Source organism: Branchiostoma lanceolatum, chromosome 2, assembly GCF_035083965.1.
Source record: "Branchiostoma lanceolatum isolate klBraLanc5 chromosome 2, klBraLanc5.hap2, whole genome shotgun sequence".
Taxonomy (NCBI): domain Eukaryota; kingdom Metazoa; phylum Chordata; class Leptocardii; order Amphioxiformes; family Branchiostomatidae; genus Branchiostoma; species Branchiostoma lanceolatum.
Window position 1 is genome coordinate 18,130,714 of NC_089723.1, and position 21,116 is coordinate 18,151,829.

The 21,116-nt window shown below is 43.3% G+C and overlaps 1 protein-coding gene across 4 annotated transcripts in view; it reads right to left on the reverse strand.

Annotated features, from left to right (window-relative positions):
* LOC136427713 (glutamate receptor ionotropic, delta-2-like) overlaps positions 1-21,116 on the reverse strand; it is a 69,267-nt gene that overhangs the window by 10,373 nt on the left and 37,778 nt on the right. The window contains exon 1 of one of the 4 annotated variants that reach the window (XM_066416815.1): positions 20,041-20,292. The exons of 2 other annotated variants lie outside the window; for them this stretch is intronic. In XM_066416815.1, the coding sequence (XP_066272912.1) occupies positions 20,041-20,140 (100 nt within the window). In that variant the 5' untranslated portion in view covers positions 20,141-20,292. Of the gene's footprint in view, positions 1-4,625; positions 4,714-20,040; positions 20,293-21,116 lie in introns of those variants that run through there. One more of the 4 variants, XM_066416816.1, reaches the window with a different exon arrangement.

Consider the following 21,116-nt stretch of genomic DNA (forward strand, 5'->3'; position numbering starts at 1 on the left):
CAACAGACGCGTTACCTGAGTAAAATATCTACCGCAACTGATGCTATCTCTCAAGATAAGACTAAAGTTAATTATTTCATACTCCACAACAAAGGCTTGCCACAGGGCATAGGCTGACAAATAGTATAGTTGACCCAGTTAACGGCGTACGTGATTTAGAACATCAGAATGTGTAATTTCGGAGATAGTCACCGATGGAGATGGTAGTTAAACTACCTCCTGAACTCGATCGGAAGGCCAAGTAACGGTCACTACACCAAGCTGCATCAACCACTGATTGTGCAGTCTGTCATCGACTTTGAATGAAATATGTATGTTTAAGGTACCACTTTGCTCTCACGGAAAATATGACTTTCCGTTGGGCATCAACTTGTATTAGCTCGTTCAGAACGGGAACCGTAAGAGGTTCTCAGTCTGTAATATCAATGGGCCTCTCCAAACGAGCAAGATCGACTGTGCCATTAGAACTAAAGACTTATAGACCGGAAGGTTCAAGTTGCTGACAAAGATAACTCCTGACATCACACTCCATAAAAACCTGCCATATTTCCCTCTCGGAGTCATGCAGAACTGGAGATCACACCATACGTCAGAAGCCGAGGGCAATACAAAACGTAATCTAAAATATTGAGAGTATTACAATTTAAAAAAAGTACGCGCTGTAATACTATAGTGACCACCTTTGATCTTCCCAGGCTTATAAGATATCCGTTTCTGTCCGCAAGGTTCAGTCTTATCAAGATACAACTTAACGCCTTAGGGCGAGTCTTCGGAAATTAACGGCCCGGCTCCGCCTGATAACATGGTCCTCCTGGGAAAAATGGAGTGCGGAAGCGGCCTTCTGCCAAAGGCGCTATTTCTTCTGAAATGATGGTTTGACCTCGCAATATTTCTAGATCAGATCGTCTGACGTTTTTGCTTGGAGACAGACAGAGCTGATCCAAGACAACATGGAAAGTCTTGTCGACACCTTCTACCTGAAGAAGTCAGGAATGTCGGCCAATAGCCATGGTTATTTCAACAGGCATCTATCACATCATTAGGTGGGATTTCCTGAAGGAGGGACCTGCCAGCAGGATATACGGGTGGTCTCATAGGACCGACCTTATGAGATCGAAGGTGTGGGCTATTTGTATGTTTGTTCAAGCTTTGTTAAGAAACCGAATACTAAGTTTCTAGGATAAATGAAAAAAAACACACACTGAACATCTCTCACATCTATCTGCTTTTGTATCATCGCGAGGATACGGTTAAAGCACCAACGCCGTAATTTGTCGCTGTGAGCATGTCCAGGCAATTCGGTCTGGCCATGTTGCTTACGTAGTTTATATCTTCCAAGGATAAGTACCTGAAATGTTACCAGGAAAGACGTTTTATCCGTGACGCACTTACATTCCCCGGCATTATATTTGATCTTTCGGATACATGGCCCAAGGGTATGTACGGTACTTACTCTACTTCCTGTATGTGTAGGAGGATGAAGGAAGGCGGGTGAGATTTTCATGCACAGATCCACCCCAGAGGCCATACCACCACACAGCAATCCCCTGGACCAAACCAGCGTATTTACATTCCACGAAAACAACGTTAAAGGAAACCCAAGCAATATTAGGGACCGAAAATGTTTTTTGAAAGTCAATCTACTTAGTAATTTCCATACAAAAATGTCATGATTAGTTCAACCAACACTATCACAATGTGTAGCAACATTCATGATGCAAAAATACAACGTTGTTGTGATGTGAGAACTCACTAAAAATCGTGGCCGGAGTTTTTGTAGGCTCGCGAAACTAAGGAGATCATCGTTAACGGCACGATTTTGTGCGGTTTTAGAATGCTCAAAGTATGAAGTTATGACGCAAATGTGCTAAGCAGTGTTATTAAATATGACTACCATTAAGATTTCTGCATTTTTTCTATTTCCATTTTTTGGGACCTAATATTGCTTTGGTTGCCTTTACCTTTCCCGTGCATCACAGTCGTATTGATGGTCATGTTCAACAGTGGTTGGCGCTGAACAGTGTCCGTGGGTATTTCAGCCGCTGGTCTCGAACACATTACATCATCGAAAAAAGTTGTGATTGCAGTATTCGGAATCAAACATTTCATCCACTTCATAGAAAACGGGGTTCAAACACATCAAGCGAACAGACATCTGCCCAAAAATGCATTAAAGGAGGCAAATGCTGCATAAAACGACGTAATAGACTGCTGAACACGGGCGAACAGCATTTTCACACCAATCGAGGGTTCATGATTGAGCGATGAAGGTCCTTTCATCAGCTCTACAAAGTCAAACCAGATTAAATTTACTGCTTAAGTTTCCGGCACGTTCGAACTAAAGACACGTTTCGTTACTGCCAGCTCCTGATAGACTGCACAGCTCAGTCATTGATAAATCTGTATTAAGATAACCTATAACATCACATCATGACCCCATGGATTGCAATTTAGGGCAATTTGTGAGGTGTTGGACCAGAATGGTAATGTTGACCGGGAAGGTGAGCTTTCGTTAGCCGAGCCAAAACGTGTAGCAGTCACGTCCGGAAACAATAATATCCCAGACAATAGCTCTTATGTTGTATGGTTGAAGCTATATTCTCTGAAGATGAGGCATCGGCCAATTTAGTGATGCCTGCAGCAACAGGAGACATAGAGCGCGGTCCTATCTTCTCGTGACGTGCAGTTGATCGCAGCCGTTTCAGAAACATAGGCAATTTTGGCGTCTAATACCGTACTGTCATCATTATAGATCAGTTTTGGCGTTCCCTGCTGACCAGGAGAGGGCTAGTATGATCGAGGATGGGACAGGGACGGCCGTCGTGCGACGGTGGATCCATACAGGTTTCAGGCCAACTTCTCAACTCAGCGGGAGGATAAACCCCAAGGAGATAAAGAAGCATTATCGTGGCAATGTTGGCCTTAGCATGTCAATATTTACCAGAAGTGTACCCGAAGCGTCTAGAATGTAGCCAAAGTGCTGCAAAAGCTGCACAGAAAATGTGGCAACTGTAACTAGAACTGAGCAGCAGGTCAAGTATTGGAATACAGACTAGAACACGCATTTGGGGTAACAACAACACAATTGCTGGCCCTGGTAACATTACATCAAGCACAGGTTGACAACAAGCATGAAGGTATGACTTACGATACATAGTGGGTGCAATACATATACGCCTTGGTAAAACCATCACGGGTACCGGTTCCATGACCGCTCACAATTTGTCTAGACAGTTCGGTGATTATGAGATGTTGGGATGGTCTACAGCTGATCTTGATGACCATGTCCAACTAGACGAGAAGCGGCCCAGATGAAGAAGCAAGCTGTGCATTTAAGCACACAATGTACGTACGCCCGTGAAAATTAAGCATTACATCATCAGCTGGCTAAACGTTTGCCACTATTTGGGCTTGCTATGGCGTAATCATGGAGGTCTTCCTGAGAAATGGACATCCTATGAACAAGGAGCATCATGCTGATGGAATCTGGCAATCTTGGATATGCTGTTTCTCCAAAACTACCAGTCTCTACACGCTCGTGACCGTCGAGAACTTTTGCTTTGCAGGCGAGTGTGGATACGAAATTTCCCACTTAGCCCTCTTCCGAGTCTTCGATTTCTCCCTAGAGCCAAATGCAAAGGAGTGCAATGATATCAAAGATGTCACTCGGTGATGTCTTCATGCTTCAAGGCATGTGTACAAAACTTAGATGAGACACATTCCTTATACTAAGGACATTTTACAGGTGATAATGAACCCGCTAACTGGATAGATATAAACCCGACCTCACCAATTCCTCCCATAAATGCTGCAAGACTCTGAACAAGTTTGAAGAACCTCATCTCAAAAGGCCTTGGCCTTGATGGAAGCCCAGTCGCAATGGGGAAACATCTCCGGTAACAAGCACAGTCCATCACGATCTACTGAAGCCAGCATAACGGCCCCGGGTTGGTCTTTCCCGGTGATAACGGAAACGACACCTCGTTATGGATATAAAACATGACGCGGTATAGAAATATTCATTTTATGAGCTGTGTTGATACGGCCTCAACATAGGTATAAAACAGCACCTTGCCATTTTGTGTGATGGTCTCAGATACCAGTATATAATTGCACTCTTACAGGGATCGGAAACCACAAACTCCCTGTTATATCCAGTTTGCCTTTGGACGATAATAGTGTCACCAATCATAGTGCTACAGAATGACTGGGCAAGTATGGGCTCCGCGCTTGGATTACGACCGCAGACAATAACTGAGTAGCTCTCATAAATGATGATGTCGAGACAATGAAAAACACATTGCATCCTTACGTTATTTTGATAACTGCATATCCGACTGTTATATTTGAAGACGAATGGAATAGTATTCCGTTTTGATGTGACGACGGCCCGGAACAAATGAATAGATAAACCATAAAGACAACGAAATTACCATTCACCAGAGACACATGGAGTTAGGGAACAAAGGTAAAAACCTGCGGGAAATAGAATATGTAGTCCGCTGTCGACGTCTCCTCAAATGTGGTTGATAAATGAAGGACATAAGAATGATAGTTGTAAGGATGACATGATGTGCCCTTTGCATTAAATCTCAATGACACAATAGGGACTGCCTTGCACCAACCTGTTTGGAAGAGACACGCCAAGCAGACCACAACAGCCGCCGTCCTCTCGAAGCGTCCCATACTGTTGTATCAGTCAGAGTTCCAGCTCAACTGAAAAGTAACTGACCCAAGCCAAGGGTTCGAGCCTGCATTTATAGGTATGCTGGGTTGCTAGGCGAAGTGACGTCACAACTCAATCACTGTTTGAATGGTCGCAGAGAATGCTGGGTAAACAAACCATATAGTACTTCCCAGTTCTTATCATCTGGCGAATGCGTCCCTCGACATTAAATTGCATTCGGTGTTTTTTTTTTCAGTGAATATCGTTTTCTTTGTTTTTTTAACCAGTTGTACCTGCAGGACGACAAATACACATTCTATACTACTTGGTCGACCTGTTTTCTTAATAATTCTATTGATTCAATTTTCGTGACGATTTCAAAGGCTTATATTTCTTCACCTACAAATACGTCGCTCATCTATTTAAGCTGTAATCTGCAGTAACATCGACCGACCTAGATTTTCACGATGAAGGACGTTCTCCACATACAAAAGACGAACCTTCGAGGATTCCGCAATCAGGACATTACTTCCAGCGGGTCCTGCAGGAGCACCGCTCGGTTTGTTTATACCTGTCTCTGCGATCATCCCAGGCGCGGGGAAACCTCGGAAAGGTCACCCGAATAAAAGATGGCTGATTATGATGGAAAACCTGTGTGATGAATTATGTCGCCTGCAGCCAAGAACAAAGGGCGAGACGCCACACTTCCATTTATAAACATTCTCCTCGCTAGTATTACCTTACTATAAGAACGATTGAATGGATGTATTAATTGGAAAGGTGATTGATCTGTTTGTAAACCCCTTTGTCAAAACCTGGTTAAGTGGACGCTTGATTGCGATGGGACAACTTGCAACCCGTCTGTGGGTATTTAGGAGCAGACTATGCAATAAGTCATGATCAGGACAAGCCTTTTGTTACCGTAAGCAGAAAAGCAAGCACTTCCTGATGATTAAATCTTTTGTTTCTGAAGATGCTACCAATGTTAAGAATATGACAAATGATCAGACTGTCTCAACTCTCAAATTTACATTGAGAGGGCTAGAGTTGTCGTTTTACAGAATGAATAATTTCTAGTAGTCGTATTTCATCGTAGTAAATCATGATTCTTTACTGGAACGTCTCTTAAAAAATACCGCTGTATGTTGAGAGTGAAAGCCCCTATGGGACAGATAAAGGCTCTACTCAGTCTACTGTGTCTTCTTGCCGAGACGGACTTGAGCCAGTTAAACGCCGGGGAGCAATAAGCCGGAGAAGTTACGAGGTAGGGGCAGGGTGAAGGTAACTAGGATATACACAACTGTTATCTATCGGTCTATCTGCCACTGATAATCGAAGAACACATTTCCACCTGACATGTTACAGTGTTATTTAGCGCAGCCTTGAACTTGAGTCAATCATTTATCCCATACGTTCAATACAATGTCTGGCACAGTGTTGCTGTAGACACTGTAAATGTTAGGCATGTCCGAGAAAAGATTTAAAATGTCAATTCTTTCTCTTTTGCAAAGTAGTTTTCACAACGCGATTCTGCCTGGGCGGTCCCAATAATTATGCAAGGCACTACAAGGAATCTTGTAATGATTCTATCTTCCTCTGTCGATCTGAAGAAGAAAAGGTTCAATCTAAAAAGTTTCCCAAAACTCAGCCAGTCGAAACAAATCAGTAGCTTGCTGGAGGTCACGTTTCTTGGAAAACGGAGCTGCGATAACACCAATGAAAAATTGGTAATAATCTCCTCCTCCCTTCTTATCGCCTACCACTGAGCCTAAGTGGGCGATTATAGCAAAGTAAAGACCGTCTAAATTGGACGAGACACATCAAAATACGTCTCAGTGAGATAAATAATGGGTGGAGGTGAGAGGTCGACATCGGAAGGTACCGGCCATCAGCGCTTGATGGTCAGTCAAGGCTTTGAAGAATCAGCTCCCACGAGTTTTATCATGTATTACGTATTCTGTCCAAAGCAAAGTATAAGCTTGATCCTGAAGTTGCGCCAACTAACACTTAGCGGCACGTCTGTAACCCAAAATTGCGGGGCACTGGAACTTGTGAGTGGTAGTTTGGAGGTATAGTAGAGGAGTCATTACGCCGGTGGAATCAAGCTTTCTCCAAACAAAATAACTACAGTAATCAACATATCACACAGCGATTTTTGGGAAGTACCGTTGTCCGATGACCTGGAAGGAATGAAAATAAGGCACGGTGGTGATTGCCAAGGGTTTGGTATCTGTAACACTATAGCTCAGTGAGTGGCAGATTTATGATACGCTTAGTTAGACCATGCAATGGTCCTTAACCAATGTGATCATTCTGTTTCCTTAAGGTGTATTACATGTAGATACAAATGTAACCAGTCTTTGCCACGTGGTTTATAAGTATCTAAGCATGTATACTTAGCAGCAGTTAGTGCAGTTGTGTCGTGTTTCATGAACATGTCGTACTCGGTACTGTTGCTTCCGTAGCTCAGCTTCCAGGTTTCACATATCCTAGATGTTGCTCAGTTCGTGCACCCTTCTGTAATCTTGCATCAGCACCATGATCGATGTCTTATCAGTCCAACTGTTAGGAAACTGCCCAACCATCTGGGATGACCGTTATGTGCTGCGTCTACCGGTGTCTCCACATCTTTAGCTGGTGTGATCGTTATGCTCATGCGATCACAATCAGTTGTCGATACGTTCAATAGCTGCACATATTACGGAAGCTCAACTATGCTGGTAGTAATCATAGTACAATCATACTACAATGCTTAACTTTTTGATCCTGAAGAAGAAGACGACAGTGGTCGTTGTAAATTTGATCCGTGTATACCTTGGTAATGGAAGAAAGTTTAGCATTGTACTATAACAGCTTATGATGATTATGCCTTTAGGTGACTTGCATTGGATCTGCCGAAACCACGTACAACCATGTATCGTTAAGGCAAGGCGAGAAGCAGTAACATTTTGCACTATCCCATATCCCATAGCTTATGCATTGGAGATTTTCCACAGACTCATCACCTATAAGTGTTATTTAATATCATTCCATTTGAGCGCTTCGGTGAGTATGATATCAAACAAAAGTCTGCATCAAGACATGAAGGAGTTAAGCTTGAATGGAAGATGTTGGTCTTAAATCAACCTTCATTGTGGATGTCTCCAAGTGATGCATCCCAGTTAGCAAACTTTGCTTTCATCAAAGGCAATACTATTGGGTTCAATCGACTGAAAGCTGTTGTAGTCAAGTTGACATATCATGATAAATGCACGCAAGTTACGTTAGATGAATACAATTATTACATGAGCTTGTGTTTATAAGGCACGGTGGCTGCCATTACTGATCATGCTGCAATATTCAAAACGACGTCTCGCAACATTGGCTAAACATGAGAAATATCATTGACATTGTGTTCACCACTACAGAGCCCTGTTCTTCACGCTACACCTTGTAATTATGTCACTGATGATACGGTCTATTGTGCCCTTTATTGTCAGATCATCGGGTCGTTTTTATGACCTTCAAAGGCGCGCGGCACAGCAAACAAGCGAATTATACGACTTAATGTAGAAACAAAAACAAACGATCCAAAGGTGAGATCAGAGAAATCCATACTCCCCAGCGTAAAATGGTTCAGCAATTGATGCAGTAATTTCCTTTTAATTGCTTTTTATCACTCTAGGAATGTCCTAGATGTATCCACGACGTCATAGGTGTGAAAAGTGAATAGGCGATGTGACCTTGGTTCTATCTTTACATGGCAGTTCACAACTGTTTAACTTCTTGATCTGGCAGGAGCTATAACCAGCCACGTCCTCTATGTAATTCACAAATTCTCTCCTGTAGAGGCTTGACTTCAATCTTTATTCATGGCACGGCTAATATCTCTCATCTAAATGGGATATCGGCTACGTTATCATCTAAAACCTCAGGATCACCTTGTAACAAGAACAAGCATACTTTTATTGCCTTGGGTATCATATTTATAGGTACACTCATTTCTCAACACTCAAGTTAACCACAGCAATAAAGTACTAGTAACTGTACCCATGCTATTAGGGAAGGCGATGCTTACAGCTCAGTAAATGGAAAGACATATCCAATCCAAAAAAAGAATACTATCATATCTAATCCAGTTAAATTGTAGGCATCCTGGAAAGAACGTACTCAGGAAATGATCCTGACAACCTAAAGGTCACCCCAAAGATACATGGAGGGGTCAAAGAGGTCAAGCGTAAGAAGATTGACGTATCAATCTGACAGGCAGCGAAGTGCAGCGAGGATATCAATAGGCGTACTCTATCCGAGACAAGATAATCTTGGATGAGTTATGACAGGGGAGATTGTTACAGGAGTGGTGCGTGTATTACAAGGTTACATCCATGGGGTTGCCGGTATACATCATTGTAAGTCTACGGCAGACGCCCAAGTTTGGAAAAACACAACTCGTAGATTGCCGTACTTGATTCAGTTTATCGAAACTAAATTCTAAAATGTACACGCGTTGCCTATTTGAAGATTTTGTACCTTATTCTAAGCATCTCTAATTAATCTCTGTCGAAGGTCAAATTAGTGTGCGCTGGGAGGAACTTCCAGGGATGAGATCGGAGCTTTCTCGCCATATTTCACTTGATCATTACTCCTCCAAGTTTCACATGGCAGAACTTTGGCAATTGGATAAGATGTGAGCCAATATGGGTCAAAGTCAATGACCCTCTAGAAATAATAGCGCGCCCTCATATGCAGAAAAATCCGTCAATAGCTCTTCGTGCGGAAGAAGTCAGTTCGATAATTCACGGCCTCCTAACGCTAATGGCAACAACTCGATACCCAAGGAGCGAACGAGTCCACTTCTGATTTATGTCGACTTAATGGAAATGGCCATCAAGATGTTGTTATACGTAATCGATGGACTCTTCCGAGTGTTATTACTTACTAAGGTATGTATATCCTGGGACTACGCCAAGGCAAGGTCATGAATTGAATGGAGAGGAGGTTCGGAGAGTACGGGTGTTTCTAATTGCAATTATAAGAGTTCTTTATAGTGCAGTGGCTTTGTGAACAAGTCGTGAGGCGCATCTTATGTACTGATGGAGACTTTGTAAATATTGGAACATCTAAGAATAGACTATCCTGTTTTAGCATGTAGATAGAAGATCACATTTGTGTGCAAGGTCTAATCCATGACGTAAAGGAGAATTTCCTCCGGGACAAGCGTGTGACAGCAAGGCAGGATACTACGTATACATCAACTGTCCCACTTACCTTTAGGCCTTCTATATCTTCCGATTCCTTTGCAACTTGTTGCTGCTGTAATCGAAAATCTATATAAATATATTGGACAGTTCTATATGAAATTTTAACTACATCATGTAGTCATGACGTGGTTTTGGCCCAAATCAATGAGGTATGGAGTATCTGAAAGCTTCTACTGCAGTTACTTATACTCACAACTGGCCCAGCTTATTCCTACCTCATTCAGCGCAGGGTACCTACGTGACGTAGTGACGTCAACCCTCTCTAGATCTTTCCTGATGGATTTGTTGAGTACTTTACCCTACTGACCTATGCCATGTACGTTGCTTGTACAGTTTTCCAGAAATGTTTTGAAGCGTGCTCACAATACCTTACTGCGCGCAGCAAGGGTCACTAATTAGATGATTGTGATCGGCCACACGACAAGCCCCGATTACACGTCGTCCTGAGACTTCCATGGAACATAATCTGCGGTGTTTTGTTTCCACTGAAGAAGCAGTAATTGATTGCTCACGGATCAAGTCACGCCGCCAAGCACGATAGGCGCACCCCGGTGGGCCCTCCACACCGCACAGTCTCCCCGCAGTGGGTGATAATGTGTTGATCTATGCTGCAGCGGTATTCTGCACTGGAACCTATTCATCAGTATGTACTTCCCACGCCGTTTCTAAATCTATTATACACATCAGTTAAGAAGTGACAGCATTTCAGATCAAGGCAGTTTATTAAAGTACATAATACAGTGTAGACACTATCATCGGTTTGTATAGAAGTTCACTTCATTTCCAACCCAATTTAGAAGGTCGTTAGACAATCATATTGCGTATGATGAAGTGACAGTGCAGTTTGCTATTAATGAGTAAAATTAGTGGCAATATTAATGGGAATCGATTTCCCTACAAAAACTTCGACACAGGAAATTGTAGACCCTTTAAGATTAACAATACCACTATATCATGTAGTCTATGTAAAATCGCTGCTGCAAGGCATCCAATTTGCGTAACTTTGGCTCCGCACCGCCTTTTCCATTTTACCTGATCATTAATTGTGCACAGCTCCACACGTCTACTTTAATTTCGACGTTGTGAATCATTTCGCTGTCAAAGGGTGATATCAATTTGCTGCAGCTTTAAATTGCAAACATCTAATGGCGTCCTTATGTGACACGTTAATGTGACATGGTGTGTTTTCCATGGTGCTGAGCATGCAGCTGTTGTTGAACAATTGGACTCATTATGGGAATTACTTCCCCCATTATGCCTCCACGCCCATAGCACCGCAGGCTTTTTGCAGTCTGAAATCAAATAGATAAACACCATCTGCATACAACGGCATCAACTTTATCATGTCTTCAGCTGTATTGACGCAGTTATCACTTTAAAAACGGCATACTGTCAATGAAAATCTGCAAAGTTGTATATTGCAAGGAGCATACTTGCTTTGAATAATTCATTTCGATCAATTTGTGCAGTCAGATAGTAGAGGATCCTTGCCGATACGAAAAATGCCGTATATGACGGAATATCATCTGCCTGTACTCCATTTATGTACTGCGGCAGACTTAGACTATTGCTCAATTGAATATTTCTATATGTATACTATGGACACATTATTTTCACAGCATACTGCAAATTACGGCTGTAATACGCGTATAGAGATTCAAAGTAATTGCGATGACGTGAGTTGATCCGGTGTAGCCAACAACAAAGTTTTGAAAACTAAGTTGTTTTTACATTCTACGTTTTTACAGTCGTCGATTTATTGCCTTTTGGCAAGTTGGAATGGCGAACATTGTGAGACTTGTTATGAGAGATGACGTGAGCTTCACCCGAAGGTGATCCCATTAACGGACACAAAGCCTCCATCCCAGAACGGTTATCAAACCGGAATGTGAATTATACAAGAAGTAAGTCTGACTGGCAGAGCAGCCACAGGCTGTTTGGGTAACCTCTAATTAATCCACTTAACGGTCAACAGCGTTGGTGTCCCCTCACTGTTCACATCCGCACCCATCGTCATAATGCGATTGTAAACTCGGCTGTGTGCCGGCACAGACACCATCAAATTGGATTTACTGCTTATAATCCCATCTTTATGCACGGTGCCACCACACATTACGAAAGTGTTGAATGAAATATGGTTACACCGCGAACTCCGCAATATCATGAGGGGAAACTTGCTTGCTTCTGGACCGCATATGTATTGGCTTAAGCAACCCGGTAGTATTACATCGATTAGAGAGAATGTAGAGGTTGCAATATAGATAACTCAAACTCTGTATTCATGATAGATTTTGAAAGATAACAACGTGCCAGATTGTGAACTATAATAATGAGACGATAGTCTTTGAAGGTGTTTGTTACGAATGCGAATTCTCCATAACGCTCTAAGTCAAAGTAGCAACTGGTGATTGTACATGGTAACAGCAAGTATGCTGTATGCATTGCCTGTTTCTATTAGAAAGATGCTGACAAATACGTCACATGTGACGTAGCAACACATACGTGTTCGTGTTTATGGCATATGACATGTGTATATAGATTATAATATAAAGACGTAGCAACTAACTTATATTTGCCTCACCCGATCCACGTAGTCGAAATCTGCAGCAGCCCAATTCTGATCACGACTTGCCTCCCAATAGTTCCTGTAAACTGAGTGAGTAAGTCGTTCCCGCCTACCCAACCTGAAATATTCATTACTGGCAACAAGTTTCCCCTTTCACACATGGCTGCGCCAAAGCTGTCTGCACTGGCCCTGATTGTAGCCTGATCTTACTGTGGTAATAACACTTACTGCGGCTATAACATACAACTCTATCTCCACCAGATGGATCTGTCAGTCACAGGAACTAGACGTTTATTGGCGGTAACTGTACAGTTTTTGGTAAAAGGAGCGGAAATCTCCAATTAACGTTGTTCTCAAGTTCAATCCTGGCGAGTTTGATCGAGTATCATGTGGATATTGGGAGGGTGCCATGCGCCAGAGCGGTCGGCGCCATTGTTCCACCGTTCTCGTATGGTCAGTGCAATTATCCTCTCCTCGGCATGTCCTTGGCATGGTGCCGATTGCATCTTGATGAAGTGTTGAGGTCAATAGGACCTTACGAAACCCTCTTCCTTCAGTATCTGCAACCAACATTACGTCTGCCGTCTCTCAGAGCTCTGTAGGAACTGGCGTTTGGTAAATATAATCAAGGGTTTAAGCGCAAGTGGCAGGTTTTACCTGAAGAAAACTTTCCTTTTTAAGTTTAGCTTACAACCAAATTTGAAAGAGTACGAGCTCAACTCGCTAGCGGTGCACCTCAGTTCACCACAATGGCCTATTGTTAGCCATAGATAGGGGAGACACAGATTAATGCTACACTGATAGCGGAGGTTACCAAGTTTTGTGTGCACTGTCCAAACGTTGTGCCGTTGAATGTGTGATTTACCGTTGAGATAAGCAGACCGCCTTCGTGCAAGGGATGACGTATTTTAAAGCTGATTTTGCATTACGAGTTAGATTTTATCGCGCACACCGCATCCGGAGTGCATAGCTATTCATTACTCTGTATGGCTACATAACATACGAGGTGGGGAAAGTTTCCGAATGTCTGACGAGATCGAACATGATAGAGGCCCCGTAGAATGGATCCAAACCGTACAAAAATCCCGTTCATACCAGGCCTCGCGAATCTGCAGTCACCTAAGCACGGGATTGATCCTGATTCGCGAAGCCTGGTGTGTATGAATGGTCCGAGTCCTGACGAATTACTGAGGTTCTGGACAATGAAATGGCTACGTGGCCCCATTACGACAATATTACAGTAATCTATTCCACCTGAAGTCATCCCCGGCCCCATTCTTCTCCCGCGCCAGGATGAGATTCCTTACGGTCCGCAGATGCAACGTAAAATGTGCCGTAGTTGGAACTTTTCTTTTCATGCCATATTCTGATGTGACATTTGTCTCCTTACACAGACGGACCCATAACGCCATCAGTATCTAGGATATATATAGAAAGAACATTTACATCGCAGAAGAACGACCCAGATTTTATTACCGTTAGGGTGCTCAACAGAGTGCCAGTTAGAGTGAATCAGAGATAGACATCTATCTCTTGTTGATATGGCCATAAAATTTCCGGTGCTTGCATAAGTATAATTACTTTCATGAGAATTCTATTGATTGATAAAATCAATCAACTTCAAGTTCACCACATATTTGGTTTCGACCCCGGCTGACCTCACGTGCACTTAGCTTTACATGGCTGCGAGAGAGGAAAGGATCTGAAGAAAGTATTTTGTATTTTGAAACAGCCTGTGGGCAGAGCGTGAACTCTTTTATCAAGGATAGACAAAAAATGTAAAAAAGATAGAATAGACCTTAACATTATACTTACAGGAAACGTTAATAATCATAAGAACACAAACAATAATGTGTGGCCCTGAACACTTCGTCTGACTCCTGTGCAGTGGGACACGAACAGAACTCAAGATAGATGATTCAACTTGTTATTATCAACAGTTTAAGTTTTGTTCCAAACTCACTAGCTGGAAAGACCGTTTTGTTGAACTGTCGAACACATTACCATCACATTAAACCGTAATGGATGCCCAAGCCCTGGTCCCCCGGGCGTACTTTATCTTCCGCTCACAACTCATGAATGTAAATGAAAAGGGCGTTTAGCTCTTGGACACCATAAATACAACCAGAAGTAACAGGTTAAAGAGTTACTTGATGAAATATCTTCAAGACGAAAGAACGTCTTGCCAGGGTTCAACCCTCCTCTTTCTTCTGTTTAACGGTGGATGACTTGGCTCCTAGCAGTCTGCTGCAAGGTTAATTTCGTCTGCCTCCCGACTATAACCCGATATATATAGGTTTTGCCAATAGTCGGAGGTAAAGGCTTCGACGTGTGTTTGATGGTTTTCCTTTAAGTTAACGTCGCTGAACTCTCAGAAGCTGCCGTTCAGACAGATTTGCTATATATAATACAGGAAGAATCGGACGTGTTGATGGGTGCTTTGGGAAAGAAGTCGTTTCAATCAGTCAAAGACTGCGCCAACTGCTGCCAAAGTGATACTGACAGCGTTTTGAAATAGCGATTTTGTTGGCTGAATATTGTGTCAACTGTGACATATCTGGGGACATCTATCAATCCGGCAGAAGAAGAGTTGCATAACCACAGGGGAGCTAAATTGCCTACAAATGAAGTAACATATGCCACTAGTCCTGAATGCCCATAACGATTACAAGCTTGGTCGATGGAGCGAAAATTGTACGACTGGCAGTTGCGGCAGCCAGTTACTACGTCATCTGATGGCATCAGCAGCAGCCTCAATCATTGCTTGCGACAGCCACGGGGACTGATCCAACTAAGCGTTTTCCTGTTTCAAATATGGTAAACAGTTACCAGTGGCTACCAAGTGGGTTTTCAATGATTTTCCTTGTGGATAAAAGTCAGTTTTGTTTGGGTGTCAGAAGATCCCTGAAACCCGATTACCTCCTATGCTATTATATCCCTTTCCTGTCTTTGATGCTGATGAAAAATACCAGTAGCGCCGTGGTCTGATGTGACCACACTAACTGAGAGGGCGTTAACCATGAAATTGCGAACAATTTCCCACAATAATAATTTTGTTTAACCTTAACAGCAACACATACGCTGTGCACATTCACATATGGACCCCGTTCCCATTTTCCCTCATCAAATAGCCACCAAGTCTTCTAGGCGATAGTTGTTTTCTCTTATGCAAGGTTGAAGATGTCCAGCATGTCGTCAGATATATGCATCATGGACATTTGGCAGCCCCCACCAGGACCGTAAAGATTGATGAGGAAGGAGCAGTTCCCAGGCCGAGCCCTCCTGCAAAGTGCACCGACAATAACCACCACCGAGACGCCACATTTGTATCGTTTCGCTCGGATTACAGAGAACATTGATAAACATGAGATTGTAAATCCCGGCTTTGCCTGGCCGAGCCTGTCATCCGACGTTTCTAAGGGGGTGGGGCTGTCATTTCTGGTGAGAAAAAAATTTACTGTAGATTAACCTGTTCAAGACGTTCGTATTACACACAAGAGCAGGTAGCCACGAGTTTGTGTTATACTGAATACGAATGGTACAAGTGTGGACAAGTGTTAGCAATGTCCTGGAAAACCTTGCCATGGCCACACTCCGAGATCCATACCCCTGACGTCCGAGCAAGGCAAGTTTAATGGAACCCATTACTGGAGGCGAGCCCGGGTCAGGCTGGCCGAAGGGCCGAGGCAGGTAGTATCCAGGTTACGCAACTCTGGCAGCTACAATATGAGTCGCTCCGTCACGTAAAGGTCAAAGATCGTCTCTAACCGGCGGCCATAGTCGGACCGTACAGTCTGATAGAAGACACTGGAGGCTTGACCTTATTCGTACGGGAATAAATCACGGTTTAGAAACTCAACCTCGGGAAATTGCAGGATATCGGACAACTTCAAACTGTCTCTGCCAACATAAGTAGTCATCAAAATCCACATGTTTTGCAACTTTTGGGGCAACTTTTTCCTGATGCACTAGTAAACAACAATTTCAGTGGACTAGAACAGGAAGTGCGGATAGAAAATTCACAATCGATCCATCCGTGGGATTTTCTGAACCCATTTGTCATTTGCCATTACCCACGTGGGAATAGAGAGCGCTTCCGTTTTAATGCCTGCCTGCCCAATATAAGCCTGGCCCACTGCCCCCGCCGGCATGGCCATCACGCCAGATTTGAGGACTCCCCGGCCGCCGAGTCGTGTTTACAAGGCACCGCCACTTCCACCCGAGTAAGCAGCACGATGGGATCTACATAATCGTGTCTAGTGAAGACGCAGCCTCTGCGAAAGCCTGTGGGCCACGTCGAAATGGTTTTTGGAGTGGACAGCGGTGACGTTGAAAACCAAGAGAAAAGACCTTTAAAATGCTCAATAAAAATGACACGTAGTTAAATGTAATATGAAGTCGTGCGGAATATAAGGTATCCCTACGGCAGTGACAACCTTGGGAGTGTCAAAGCGAGAGTTATATTGCGAGCAGATACGTTTGCGAACTTTACGGGATTCGTACTTTCATCGCTGTAAGCGTGCAATGTTTTCCGCAGCATGGTCGACGTTTGAGTCCTTCCTATGACATAAGGATGTACTCTTCTTCACACGGGCATATTTACATAAATCAATATTCTGGAAAGAACTTTCAGCTCTCATACAGAAATCGCTCAAGGCATGCCCTACCACAATTACTGGAGCGGTCGTTCATCATTTAAAGCTATAGTTGCAGCAACAGTTGTTAGGGTATATCCACCCTGGAGAAGTAGGGCATACATAATGTGTTTTTACAAATCTCCTGTGGCATCCCTGTCTCTTTGTCGGCACATTACCGACTCGGCGAACATCCTTACAGATGTAATAGAAAATGTATTTGCTCTGACGTAAACGTTCCCACTACATGTAGGTAGACATTCCCGTATGTGATGCATATATTTTCGAACATTTCGCTGTCTGCCACCTACCTACAGGGCAGGACATAGGAATGGTTTAGTTCTGATGCATTCAATTGCTTTACTTTCTTTATGGCAATAGCACGCATACACTCTGCTTGCTTAAAGGATGTACGACAAGGCAACTTGTAAACGTTGTTTACATCCAGGAGAGATGTCTTCAGACGTTATTTTTCTCCATCAAACCATCCCCACTGTCGACTTAGAAGGATTAAAACAAATCGTAGCTGCATTCGGTTCACTGTGGTAACTTTCTCATCATCTCTCATGTGGAAATAACAACATGCCATTTGTGACCGTGTTAAGATGTTTCGTTTGGTGACACGCTAATCTCTTAAAACCTTCCATGGTGCAGACGATCGCTACTGAGGGGCTTTTCTTACACATGTTTGCTTCTAATAAAACACTGGTATTAGCAAACACGTAATGATTGTCTATCAGAAAATAAATATGTAGACAAATAATTCATGAGAACCCAAATGATAACCAATTATAACTTAATAAATATGGGCTAAATGTGTTCGGGTCCCTCTTAATGACTGCATCTATTCTATTTCACAGTTTGGAAGCTGTATAACTGTCTATTCCTCATTAATGTTTTTAGTATGAGATTGGCGGGTGAAGACATCATGACGGACTATAACCCTCATGAAATTTGTCGTAAATCGGTAAATAAAAGGCCTCATATAGTGAACACAACAGGGGGAAACGAAATGTGTTGCGGTTTTGTGTATTCTCTTGAGATTCAAAATCATAATGGCCTTATCACACCTTTCTATGGGCCTATTTTATCCTCTTAAATCCAAAGTGTTGTGTGCAGCATCCGATGTTTTCAAGGGGTTGCAGGTTGAAAATTCGAAATGAAGCTACTTTCAGGCCTTTCATGTTCGCAAAAACAGAAATCATCACTCAGAGATCAATCATCACTATTTATACTGACGGGACGCTCGACAAGACACAGACAACAGCCTGTACTACTTCGTGAATTGTGCATAAATTTCCTGCCTATATCCCACCATCCCCTCAACTTAACGACTACGGGGAGACCATAATACAGAGGAAGAGGAAATCCAGACTCCTGGTCCCCGTACCGCCGTCTCCCGTGCTATAACGCCCTAACAATCTGCTGGGTTTATGATGTAGACCTCGTCACTGTGAGACATTAAGTCGCGTCTAGCACATTATATCCTGTGTAAACCTGGGGCAGGGTAAGGTTGGGGTCCACTTGCCACATGATTTCACGTGGACGTTAAAAAGGGCCGTATTACTATTGGATGGATTTCTTTAGCTATCAGCGATATTTTACGTTGGGGCTCAGGGAAGGGAGAATTGCAATGATAGAACCATTATTGGGCAGAGTCGAGAAACTTTACTCATAGTAGTTTTAACTATATATATAAAAGTTGTCACTGTTAACAAACATGCAAGTAAGTTTGTTTTCTAGGAATGCCCGATCGAATGGTAAAATATGTACAAAGGAGATAAATGAGTGTAGTATGAACTTCATCTTGGAAGTTTATCTGCCAGCTTTTTCAGTCCCGTATGAAGGTCAGCAATATCTGCTCCTAAAGATTTCCTATAGCTACATTGGCACCGGGCCACCAAGAAAATGGTTAGGTCAAGTATATATATGCGTCCATAGGCCCTATGTACACACAGTATTGACTTCAATATGCAGCCTGAGCACAGCGTGCAGTTGCGTACATGCTAGTATTAGTGACTACATTCCAATTGAAACTTGTACTGGAAAATAGACACCGTTGTCAATAAAACATTCCGTTTTTCAAAGATATGCCACTCAGCTAGACCCGTCAAGTAATGTGACTAATGATGTCAATTACACAAAACTACCTATTTCCTGCGGAAGACATCTAGGTTAACTGCTATATCAGCATTTGAAGAAGTCATATGTCATCTATAATGAATTGATTTGGAACAATGTAGAAAACATATACAGTTAGGAATCAATTGACAAGTTAACGCTTGAGTGATTAGCAAAGCCTAGTTTGGGTAGGAAAATTTACGCCTGTAGAAACAAGATAAGATATTAATGGTGGCACGCGAAAGATGCTATGTTCTGTAACGCATTTAATGCGTGTGACGCTACATGAACATTGTCGTCCTAAATGGTTTACTACGGCTTTCTATTATCTGCTACTTAATGTGCGAGTAACACACTCAGGTACTTGAGCATGCAGCTAAGGCCTCCGACTATTTAGGATTCCGCAGTATCCAATATTAGTCATGGGAAGCGTTTAACGAAGCGTTTTATGTATTTATGTACGCACGGTTACTACTGCTGGAGGAACAAAGTACGAGTTGCAGCTGATCTAGACATTTCCTGGCAGCTCGTTCCGGTCAGGCAATGCGCTGTATATCGGTATGGAGGGCGATATAACAGGGCAGCAGGTTGGAATAGGGTTCAAAAGGGCCCTCTCTACTGCTCATTATAGCTTCGAGTTCACCAATGGGTTTGACACCGGCGCAAAGCTTAGATGAATAATGCAGACCAATGAGGTAGGTCCCGCCTAACTCTCACCCATGGGTCGGAAACATATCATCAGCACAAGCCTGACGTCTTCCACTGCGTACTTCTGGAATCCTAGTTCTAGTACTGATTAGAAACAGCCCTAACCTTCATGTGGAGGTACATCGGTCCTGGGTTTCCAGATAGAGATTGTCGGAGTTATCATGAGCAGCATGGCGGTGGCCCACGCCAGGACGTCCGACAACATCTCCCGGTGCTTTACGGCGCCGCCAGCCCCAGTCAGAGGTCCATGGAAAATGCGGAAAGGCAAGCCGTTGCGAATCTCAGGCCACGAGGCTGTACGTTGGAGGCGAATCAGCGGAGCAAGTCAGCTGTCTGAGATTGCTGGGCGCAAGGGGGCACGGGTAAAGCCAGCCCTAATTTGGACCCGTCCATATTGGGATGCGGAGAGGGGGACATCAGTGTCATTTAATAGGAAGATTACTGCTACACACGCACAAACACGATATCGGGATAGATTTCCGCAGGATATCTGCGTTCCCTTTTTACGAAACTCATGGTAGAGAGGTAGCAATATGTAATACTAGTGCTGGTAATCTCAACAAGCTCTGCTCACTGGTGTCCAATACATGCACCTGTACAGACCTGCAGCAGACCACATCTAATACCAGCCCACACCGCGTCCCCAGCCATGCCTCCCCGATTCCGTCCAATTGCACATGACTAATACGCCGCAACGATGAAATATTCAACTGGACTCCGATTAGGGCCAAGCGGGGTTACGGGTAACTATCAATTAGATCAGGACCGTTCTGTCCGGAGGCGTCGGGATTACGGTCCGGTGGGATGATCACGCACAGAATACCCCCGGGGCAAGATCCATAACAGCAAAAGTGTGGTACACAGGGCACTTGGCTTGACATAGGTCAAGAAAATTAGAGTTGCTAAGATTCTTAATTTCTTGGGGCTGTCCTGTGTGGAATGCAAAATATATTTCCTAGCCACTAGAGGCATGGTCCCTCGAATGACACCTGCTCGCTGCGCCTTGTTTAAAACATAAAAGCTTTCAAACAGCAATCAGGGTTTGGTATTAGATGCGTTATCATTTTGAACAACGATGAAAGGTAATCTGGATCTTACATAAAATAGATAAAAAGGGGGTTGGGAATAAGTACATAATGCCCTCTTCATGCGTGCGCACAATCCTCTCGTCCCCAGGTCTT